Source organism: Podarcis erhardii, assembly GCF_964252035.2.
Source record: "Podarcis erhardii genome assembly, chromosome: 9".
Taxonomy (NCBI): Eukaryota; Metazoa; Chordata; class Lepidosauria; order Squamata; family Lacertidae; genus Podarcis; species Podarcis erhardii.
Window position 1 is genome coordinate 21,502,586 of NC_138512.1, and position 11,510 is coordinate 21,514,095.

Genomic DNA, 11,510 nt, shown 5'->3' on the forward strand with positions numbered 1-11,510 from the left:
GTGTGTGGGGGAGCTAACACTGTCAGGATCACATCCCTGATTAGTTCTCCACTTAATAGTTTTGTTCTGGGACAGCCAAAGGGTATTTGCTTTCTCCCTGTGATGTTGGAAGAGACATCACACAACAAATATTGCCCGTGCCCTCTGGAGCTAGTCCATTGGCTGAAAAGAGCTTTATTCTGCCATTTAGGTTGCAAGTCCAAGCCCTCTTCCATCCCCTCCCCTCAAAGCAGTGGATCTGCTTTTGAGTTTGCCATGAGTGAGCAGCTGCGAGGAATGTGGAATGAGAGTTTGGAGACACATGAAATGATGGTTGGCTGCCATGCAGTAAATGCTTCTGAACACGATGGCCTGGGTGGTGATCAGTCACCACGGAGAGATAGTTTCCAGCGGCAATGTCTCTACAGGGGCTCTAATGTGTGCTCCAATCCTTGGACCGGGCTCCTATCTGGAAAACTGATAAATAAGGAAGTAAAGAGAAACTAGGGATTTTTCTCCATAGTAAGAGTTTCTATTGAATTCTTATGGTGTTAAGTTGTGTCAATAGGTGGGTGCTGTTGTGTAGGTAGGGAGAGGAGAAATTCAGGAGCAAAGGTGGTGTCTTATGCTGAAAGCAATAGAGATTTATTTACAAGGTTATTCAGAACTGCTGCTGTGCAAAACACCTTCTCAAAACTTGCCAGCGATAGCTGGGCTTAGCCCTTCATTTTGAGCCCACAGTAGAGCATTAACTTCTTTGACACTTCTGAAGAAGTGTGCATGCACACGAAAGCTCATACCAAGAACTGACTTAGTTGGTCTTTAAGGTGCTACTGGAAGGAATTTGTTTTGTTTTTTCTTTGACCAGGTGTGCCCAAGTCAAATCACTCAGGTCCACATTTATATTTACTAGCTCAATTGCTCCTTCAACTTCACAATTTCAGCTCAGTTTCCCTTCCCTTTATTTGCCACAGCACAATATAATGGCTTAGTATCTTTTAAAAAACAAACACACACGACGATCCTATTTTCTCTTAGCATGCTTTACTTCTGCTACTAGCAGAAAGTGTCTGGTATTTCTCAGGAATTCTACAAAAAAAAAGTGTGCAGGTTTTGAAAACAGTGATTAAAATCCATGCAGTTTTGAAAGGTTCAACCCACCATTTTGATTCAGAATGGTGTCCAATAGTATCCAAACATAGACAGGAACCTGCTCCTTCATCTCAGAAGCCAACATGCAAAAATTGTTTATGATATCGCAAGAGGTGCCCAAATGCATAGAGATCAGACAAAGAGACAAGCAATACTCCAAAAGGCATGGTAGATTTTACTTCCTGATATTACAGTATTAATGACCCTGGTGTCTAGGAGCCTGCTGTATGGATATGAGTTCTGTTCAGACCTTTGGTGCCGCAGTTGGGGGTAGTGACAGCATTCATGATTCTACTCTTATACCCAGGCACTGAAATCTCCACATATATAATGTGAACAGGGTTTATATTACGCGCAGCAGAGCTATGATACAGTAAATGGGGGTGAGCTGATGGATTAAAGCCTGATTTAAAGCTGTGTTCTTCAAATTGGGAACATACTTCATTTGATTTGTAACCAAGATTGGTGATGACCACCATGCGGAATGCCAAAAAAGGAGTGCTTATTTATTATATTTTTCAGTGATTGGATAGTTTGTATGCAAATGAAGGATCGAAAGTGACGTTCAGTGATTGAATAGTTTTAGAAAGTTGCTACAGTTACGTTGTTCTGGAGCTCTATATAAGCAGGCTGACTGAGCTCTTCAGTTCAGTTCTGTTCTGGCCTTTGAATAAACAAGAGCTGTTTGAAGAATCGCTGTGTCGTCTGATATGTTCGCCCACAACTTAACACTAACCTTTGTGGCTGAGTGATGATGATTTGAACTCTAGGGCTCCTACAGACATTCCCGCCCACCTGACATTTGTGGTGATTTCTGCTTATAATACTATTAGTGCAGTCATATTTGATCCTACCTTTTGGGCCTGCAAAGGTTTTGGTGCGGTCACACAGCTTCATGCCCAATCAGTTCATATCCTGAAATTTCCTGTTGAAATTCCGTAACTTTTTATGCCACAAATGTTCTGATTTATTTTTGTCCTGCTTTTATTGTTTTAGAGCCCCTCTAGAGAGCAGTAATGCAGTAGCATTGGGAAGCATCACAGAAAATACTAAAGCAGAATAAAGCCACCACAAATGCAATATTATTGTGGCAGAATACTGTACATCCACAATAAAACACTAGTCTGGAAAAGGTCCCTGGTCTCTCAAGTCTAAGTCTAAAACTGTAATCACTGCACCACACCTGGGAAATCCCTCTCACTTATCATAAAAGTTGTGTGGGTCAGCCTAGCTCAGTTCCCTTGTTAAATCAGGAAGAATCCACGATTCCCAGAAGTTTGGAAGCATTGCTTTAGATGAATGGCTTATCACTTAGAGACATGGAGTCCTGTTCTGAATGATAAATTGCTTCATTCATTTCAAGTCACTACATAACCAGTCACACACCATTGAGCTCAATGCTATTAAAGGGTAATTTCCCTTATGGGAATTGCACTCACCACAACATAATTCTACACAGCAAAATCCTTTTATCCCCAAGTAGATAAAGGAATTTGAAATCAAAGGCGTCTTCGAGTTTCAACTACAATCACACATCTGGCCCTCATTTTAAAATGCCCATAGTCCCAAGAACATAATCATATGCCTGAAAAACTTTACCATTTACACAAAACTGCCAAATCTAGTTATGAAAGTCATCTGTTTTCCACTCAGGGAAGTGAGATGACACCACCACCAATGCTAATACCACCAGAGAACTGTAATTATTCTGAGAAACAGCTTTTTTTGTTGTTGCTGCCCACTTAACATTATTTGTAGTCAAACCTAATGAAATAAATCAAGACAGTATTTTGCCTTCGTTAGCCCTATGTTTGATTTTCTCAGTTTCCCTTTGTTTTTGTTCTCAAACCTATTAAAAAGCTAATTATCACTACAGCAACATTTGCCTTGTGACCTACATTATAGAAAGGGTTACTTTGAGGTTTCTCTTACAACTCCCAGTTATTCTGTGCAGTCCTCTTTCAGTCATATGCCTTCCGAGTGGAAACCCCTGCATGTTCATCCAGAGCTGAACATGTTTCAAAAGATGTAGTGAACTCCAGGTATTTAGGACACCCTCGTTCCCTGTAGAAGGATGTATGGAGGGATCCCCATTGGGCTCAGTGGACTGACACTTCTTCCCACTCTCCAGTCGTATCACCCGGCAGTTAACAGGAGGTCTGTACAGGCCTCCCATGTCCCCATCCAGTTCTCCCCCTCTGTGTTTCTCAAGTTGCTCAAGATCTAGATCGAAGCAGCTCTGCACTTCTCCTACAGAGAAGGCAGACTGGGTGGAAATACAGAAAGCATGCGTAGACCTCCCAGTTCCTGGAATGTTCTTCCTTATGATGCTTCTGCACAGGCTGAGGTAGGGAGAGGGGAGAAACTGGGCTCTTTTGCGCCTCACTGAATTTAGTAGGGCTTGCTGGTGAGTATACATGCATTTGCTTGCACTGCTTACCGAAAAACACCCTCCCCATCATTCTTACTTGGTACCCAACCTCCCAGTTCAGCATAAGGTCGCCAGCAAGTCTTCTCACCTGCATTCCCACCCCTCCTCAGCAAAGCTCTCTCTCCCTTTCTATCAAAGGGAGGGAGCAAGGGCAAGCAAGCGCAAAGATAGTCCAGGCATCTCCAAACTCAGCCCTCCAGATGTTTTGGGTCTACAGTTTCCATCATCCCTGACCACTGGTCCTGTTAGTTAGGGATGATGGGAGTTGTAGTCCCAAAAAACATCTGGAGGGCCGAGTTTGGGGGTGCCTGAGATAGTCTCAAATAAATCAACCAACCAACCCACCAATCCTTCCTTTTCGATATGGAGGAAAGCTATTTAGGGGGAACAAACAACATAAACACCACCAGAAAATAAAAACAAAACCTCTTCCCCCTCTTTTTTTCACTGATGGGGGAGTGTGTAAGGGAAGAAAAAAGTGCTTTCCAGTTCTTTGTTTACGTTATTTGTTTAATTTACTTTGCTTGTCTATCCACCTGGATTGTTAGCAGGCTCCAAGTGGAAAGATACTGGTGAAACTGAAAGAGTTTGTTGGTTTGTGTGAGGGCTTATCATCATTTCTTATTGGTTAGGAGGGAGGAGGGAGAGAGCAAACAAAGCTGTCAATACAGTGCCTGCAAATTATCTGCAAATTATCTGTGAAGTATCAGTTCAGCTGAGCTACCCCCTGGAAAGCTGTCAAAGTCTTCACCTTTTGTTCACTGGTATATAAGGATGCTATTTCAATAGCGGTATTCAACAATATGGTGATTTATCACACAACCCTAGGTCAGCTTCAAATATTGTTGGAGGAAAGGGGTTATCTGGACCTATTTTAGTCTGACTTCAGGCCTAAATTCAGAGCCAAAGGGGCCTTGATGCACTGAGTGCTGACCTGTAGGACTGTTACCAGAGAGAGGCATTAGTTCAAGGAAGGATCAGAGAGATGAGTATTCAAAGTCTCACCGTCACAGTGCTCACTGGGTGACTATGCCACTACCGATCTTCATGAGGGGGTGGGGTTGCGGGCTCACGACCCCGCCCACACTCCCGCGGGGCTGGCGACAGCCTCGCGGGAATCAGGGATTCCCCAGTTACACCCCCGCGCGCCAGCCAATCGGCTGGCGGCAGGGGTGGGCCTTCCAGAGGCCACATAAGGTCGGGGCAGCCCTCGGCTCGCCCCTTTCCTTCCCTGCAGCGAGCGCGATTTCCCACCCACCCACCCTTTAGGTTTGCCATCGACCTTGCTATAATAATAATAATAATAATAAATTTTATTTATATCCCGCCCTCCCCAGCCGAAGCCGGGCTCAGGGCGGCTAACAACAATCAGCAATCAAACCATCAGATATTCACACATTCTAAAAATATTACATTATAAAAATCAATTAAAATCAAATTAATGGCAACTAATTAAGCAAGATTCTATGGGCTTCGGCTGGTCGCCGCTTGGGGCCAGGTAGGAATTTTTCCATTTGGCTAATTGGCTGGTTCGGGAGCCACTTGGTTTTTTCGCCTACCTCTTAGCAATTTGTCACAACTTCCTCGGTTATGGCGGTAGGCATTGGCCGGGGTATTGTCATGCAAATGAGGTTGGGGGGGAGGAGCGCCATCACCTCCCCCAATGATTGAAGGGTAGTTCGTTAAAGGACTCCGAGGGGCGACGCCTCGTCCGAAACCTACGGAGGCTAGGGCCTAAAGCGCGCCCCCGAGCGGTAACCCCTCGGGGAGCGCCTAGGGATATGCATCTCGGGTAGCTTCCCCTGTTGGTGTTTAACCCTTCCCGGTTAGACCGGATAGTCGGTTAGGGGCCAATGCCTAAAGCCAATACCTCTCTTACCTGTAATCAATAAAGTTGTGGCCATTTTCGCCCATTAACTTAAAATACTTGTGTCCTGTGTCTTTATTCATTACACCTGTGGGGGGGAGGGAATAGCCACACAAACCACTTTGAGAGTTGCTATAAAAACAACATTTGGAGCAGTGCTATTTTTCTACAAAAAGATGTGCAGGAACTCACCACGAACACCTCCCTTGTTCTCTTATAATGGCAATGGCGCCCACCTGAGAGGTGCCAGAACTCTGTTCCGGTGATTTCCGGCTGGGGAAAAAGCCCTGATTAGAAGGAGAACTGTGCTCACTCTGAACTCTTTGGCTAAAGGCAGGGAATTTTTTAAATATATAATGGGCAGTCAACGTAAAATTTTACCCAGCAGGCTGAGTTAGGTCCATTAATTTCAGTGGGTATACTGTGAATGCCACTCAATGTAACATTAAGGAGTATGGTTTCCCCCTTAAATCTTTACCTTTCTTTTTCGTCCAACAAGCCTACAAGTTAGCGCACAGTAAGAAAACACAAGTCAGTCTGTAAACAGTCCTATTGTTTATGGATTATTTATTTAGTTAATTCATTCATTACCTACTCATACTTTCTCTCCCCCTCTCCTTTTATTAGGACCACCGCAGAGGACAGTGTCTCCCAAACAAGACCATGAAGATAAGAAGCACGAAAAAGTTGCAGACAAAGGAAGTGAGAGTGGGACGTCCTGCAATGAGTTGTCTACCTCTAGTTGCGACAGCCACTCTGAGGCCAGCACTCCCCAAGAAAACGCTGCCAGCACTCAGCAGTCTACAGGGCACCAGCCAAATACTCTAACGTTGGATCGGCCCTCTAAGAAAGGCGGGGCACAGTGGATGCCTCCACCAGACAAACGCAGGAACAGCGAACTTTTTCAGACACTCATTAGCAAGTCCAGAGAAACAAACCTGTCCAAAAGGAAGGTATGTGAGAAGCTAAGTGTTGAAGAAGAGATGAAAAAGTGTATTCAGGATTTTAAACAAATCCATATTCCGGATTATTTTCCTGAACGGAAACGCCCATGGCAATCTGAACTGCTACAAAAATATGGGCTATAGTTTTTTCAGTATTTTATGACTTGTCGGTGGTGCATTTGATGTATATTAAGTTGCCAGTTTCTACTGATGTAGTTCTTTTTGATCTACTCATTGGAGTGATTCCTGCTGCTTATTTCTTTCTGTGAACTGGATGTTGGGTAGGACATGGGTTGACCTTTTTTTTTTTTTTTCTTTTTCAAAAATGAAGTAATAAAACGAAACTAAAGCATTATGGATTCTTTTATAATAGTTTTAAACGTGCATGATCAGGAAATTTTGGTTTTCAAACTTCTCATTTGTGAAAGAAATAAATCATGAGAGCATTCATCATCCACAATAGCAGTGATACAAAATTCCACTGGATGAAGAACAATGGGGCTTATGATAACAGAATTAAACATGAACACTATTTAAAATGTTAATGCAATAAAGCAAATGTCTATTTTGCATGAGCACAATAGTTGACAAGTAGATCACAAAAGAGCAAGAGGTTTGTCTGCTTGGATAAATATTTTGTTCAATGCCAAGACGATCAATGTAAAATGTCTTTGGAATTGAACTTTGTGAGGATTTGTGTGTGGCTGTGTGTTCGTTTTGTAAGGATGGTGTAAATATGCCTTATACTGTTCTATGATTGCACCAACACTCATCTATTAATGTTTGTCAGGACTATTTCTGTGAAATGCAAAACCAGATTGTGAAAACTGGTTTCATGGTCTGAAAAGTTTCTGTTTTCATGTTAGCCAACAAAGCTGGAAAAATAAAAAAACCTAAACATATTTATTAAAAGGGGCCTACTGTTAAGATTTTTTTGATTTATTACTCTTATGTTATTATTAGTCTTTTGTCTGCATCTTCAAATAATTTTAAGGAGAGTTTTTGCAGTGTTCTCATTATGTTCCTACTCTGCTTCCAAATTGCAAGCAACACATTTCAGCCAAAAATGAATAATGCTTGGGGTACATGAGTTTTAATTAAAATGTTCAATAGAGATTCAGTGTGATGGGGGGAAAACAATGTTATTGATTACTGCTCAGTACAGTAGCGATAAAATCTCAACCAAGAGCACACAATGAGAATTTGAGTTGACAAGGAAAATAATACTTCTGACAACTGTTGTGAAATTACTGTTAAAATACTAAATTTAAGATGTCGTTAACAAGGTACACCAGACCAAAGGAACTATTTTCCCAGTACACAAAAGCTAATATTCATCCATAATGACACAAAAATAATCTAATCAAAAGCTGGCGTGCTTGGGATGAATGAAGAATTTGCAGAGACTTATGAAATATTGTTGAGTATTAGATTTTTATATATACCAGCAATTTGTCTTCTTTTGTCTGATGCTTTTCTTTACAGTAGTAACAGCATCTCGGCTAATTTGACAAAGTGTATCACATCTGTAAGGGTTGCTTGGTGCCCCAGGTCTATACTGAATAATCTTCAGGCTTTCAAAACTTGTAACTCAATTCATTCACTGAATAAATTTGTTTCAAAGCGCGCTGTTTCTATTTGGGTCAGTTCACACATCACAGTGACTCCCATGTGCTTATTTCAGGAACATGTTTGTTGGTCAGTGTTGTTTGTGTGATTTCCAGGGACTGATTATGCAGGACCCTATCTACATAGAGATGCTAGAAATCATGAGCTAGCTGCATGCTGGTGGTCCTGTTTGGTCTCAAGCTGGTTGGGTGGGTCCACTATGATGTGTGAACTAGCCTATTCATTTTCTTCTGATATTTTTGCACCACCTTTCCAGATAAGGTGATGGGAGGGAAAACTTTATGTAGAAAAAGCTCCACATTTGTTTAGATGGATGTGACTGGAGTGTGTGTGTGTGTGTGTGTGTGTTTGTGTGTAGGCAAGTGGGCACAGGATGGTGGAAAATAGGTCTTTGCAATGTGAGAATAAGGATAGTGGAGAAGCTTCCCTCATGCATCTTTTAAGGCAGAAGGTTTTGGGTTTTTTGCTAGTGTTGGGCACAGCCTCACAACCCACCTGGAGCTAGTGGTGATCGTAATGCAAATGGCTGCTAGTCCAAAGAATCAGCAGTGATCGGTGTTGTCAAGCTGAGATGGATACTGAGATTGACATAATGGGGTGTGTGTGTGACTATGATGCCCAACCTCCATTGTGGTAAGTACTTTTTCCTCAAGAAATTTCTTCCTCCAACTTTGTGTGGCTGTTCAGTCACTAGGAAAGGAAAATTCTCAAAGCACCTCATCGTAGAAAACGGAAGAAAGCAATGAAAAATGAAGCACATGGTTAATTTTCTTTCCCCTTCCCACTTTTCTAAGCTTTCCTGGGATGATTCTTTGAAGTGGACAGTTGATTATATATATATATGTAGCTTTCCCACTAAAATAAGTTCTCAAAAAGTGACTTTACAACATGTTAAAAACCCAAAGAACGTGATATAAAGCTATGAGAAAACAACTAAAGAGACATCTACGAAAATAGCACAATGAAGATGCTTTGCATATAGAAATGTTTCTTCTTGGCAGCAGAAAGAAAACTGGCAAACAGTCTTGGCAAGCAGCTCTGGGGGAGGGACACCACAGAACAGGATTACAGTACACTCCGTGTTCAAACCAATACCTGTCACCTCTGAAAGAGAATCAGGAGCTTTCTCTCGGGACTTGGGAAAAGATGTACAGGAAGTAGCATTCTGGAAGGTAGGAGTGGGAAACATGCAGAACTCTTGGTTTTATTGGAGTCCCACCCAGCAGGGTAAATGGTCAAGGGTTATAGGGGGCAGCAGTCCATCAAATTCTGGAGGGATACAGGTTCCCATTTCTGCCCTAAGATATGCAAGGAATCCAGCCTTTAAAGGTGACAACCAGAGCCCAGAAGCTAAGAAGCAGCAAGTAACAAGTGTGTGTTCTCCAAGGGCACAGTCATAGCATTCTGCAGAATATGGAAGCATTTCTGCTACCACCCTATAAATAAATAAATAAATAAATTCGCACACTTACAATTTTAATCATAGAAATGTATGTTTGCCTTGTTAAAACCTCTTCACACAGTTAATGTTCCCAAAAGGAGATGAAAAGTCTGCCTCTGTATCAAACTATATTGCAATCCATCAATCTGTATACCTGTAGGTCCTCTGAAGTAGCAATGCTTGATCTGCTAATCTTTTCTCCTTCCTTGCAGTCTTATCTATTGCTCTGAGCCTTATGCTCCTATATCATTTCCTAACCACTGGGATATTTATGGAAGTCTCTGGCATCCAACTGTATCATGGAGGAATTTCAAACAGCAAGCCAACAGACTGCTTCCAAAACGCCGCACATGTCTCTTTCAGCTGCTTTTCCTGTCCAGATGAAACTAGGGTGTTTCGTTCATTTCGGCAGTGGATGCTGCCAAATAGTAAGACACCGCTCTGCATCTGAAGATGAAACCTGCCCCATGAGGGCTTGCTGAGCTCTTTAAAAAACCCATTTCCACCGGATTTGCTTTGCGCTAAAATTCACACCCACAAAAATGCTGTTTGATGTGAAAGCCCTGCCTTTGTTGCTTGCAGTGAAGAGACCCAAGTCCCACAATGCTCAGAGAAGCAGTGCCCAGCTCTTGCCAATGTTGACAGCATGGTAAGCTCTGAGTCAGAAAATCATCTATATAATGAAGGGTTGGGTTTTGAAACTTGCATGTTTTTATCTCGATGAACAACAAGAGTCTGCTCGGGACATTGTTGTTGTTTAGTCATTTAGTCGTGTCTGACTCTTCATGACCCCATGGACCAGAGCACGCCAGGCACTCCTGTCTTCCACTGCCTCCCGCAGTTTGGTCAAACTCATGCTGGTAGCTTCGAAAATACTGTCCAACCATCTCATCCTCTTGTCGTCCCCTTCTCCTTGTGCCCTCCATCTTTCCCAACATCAGGGTCTTTCCCAAGGAGTCTTCTCTTCTCATGAGGTGGCCAAAGTATTGGAGCCTCAGCTTCACGTTCTGCCCTTCCAGTGAGCACTCAGGGCTGATTTCCTTCAGAATGGAGAGGTTTGATCTTCTTGCAGTCTGTGGGACTCTCAAGAGTCTCCTCCAGCACCATAATTAAAAAGCATCAATTCTTCGGCGATCAGTATCCCATTATTGGTTCATAATGTGTTGCCACCACTGTTTCCCAGCTTAAATTACCTTTATAATGGCTACTGACTTCCAGCAGCTTAACTCATTGCAACATGGCACAAGGGAAGCACTGTCTATGGAATGCAGCATTTTTAAAAATGCCTCATAACAAGCATAAAGTCCCAAATAGTGCATACAATATTGAGCACACTTTGAAGGCAAAGTCTGCACCCATTGCAACAGATGTTTTCTTTCCTGGTGGCCAGCGAGCACAAACACAGTACTTATATTATAAATTTATTGTTTGTTATGGAATGTATCTGTGCTTTTACTCTGCGCCAGCTTCAGCTTAACCTACCTAACAGTCTTGTCATAAGGGTAAATTGAGGCTGAAAACCATGGAGGAATGGTGGAATGTAAATGCAAAAAAATAATATTTGCCCAGTATAATACTTGTCTGTTCATTAAAAGATATTGCCTGCATGTAAAGGTAAAGGTAAAGGACCCCTGATAGTCCAGTCGCGAATGACTCTGGGGTTGTGGCGCTCATCTCGCTTTACTGGCCAAGGGAGTTGACATTTGTCTGCAGACAGTTTTTCCAGGTCATGTGGCCAGCATGACTAAGCTGTTTCTGGCAAAACCAGAGCAGCGCACGGTAATGCCATTTACCTTCTTGCTGGAGCAGTACCTATTTATCTACTTGCACTGGCGTGCTTTCAAACTTCTAGGTTGGCAGGAGCTGGGACCGAGCAATAGGAGCTCACCTTGTTGTGGGGATTCGAACCACTGACCTTCTGATTGGCAAGCCCTAGGCTCAGTGGTTTAGACCAAAGCGCCATCCGCATCCCTATTGCTTGAATGTATTGAGCTATTACTAAGAGAGTACCTGATGCACACACACAACCCCAGCTGTCATTAATAGCATTTGTCACGTGAAACCCCA

General features: G+C 42.6%; 1 protein-coding gene across 1 annotated transcript in view; it reads left to right on the forward strand.

Annotated features, from left to right (window-relative positions):
- Positions 1–7,983, forward strand: part of KCTD8 (potassium channel tetramerization domain containing 8) — a 45,513-nt gene extending 37,530 nt beyond the window's left edge. The window contains exon 2 of the mRNA XM_081875878.1: positions 6,057–7,983. Within this exon, the coding sequence (XP_081732004.1) occupies positions 6,057–6,517 (461 nt within the window). The 3' untranslated portion in view covers positions 6,518–7,983. The remainder of the gene's footprint in view (positions 1–6,056) is intronic.
- The last annotated feature ends 3,527 nt before the right edge of the window (positions 7,984–11,510 follow it).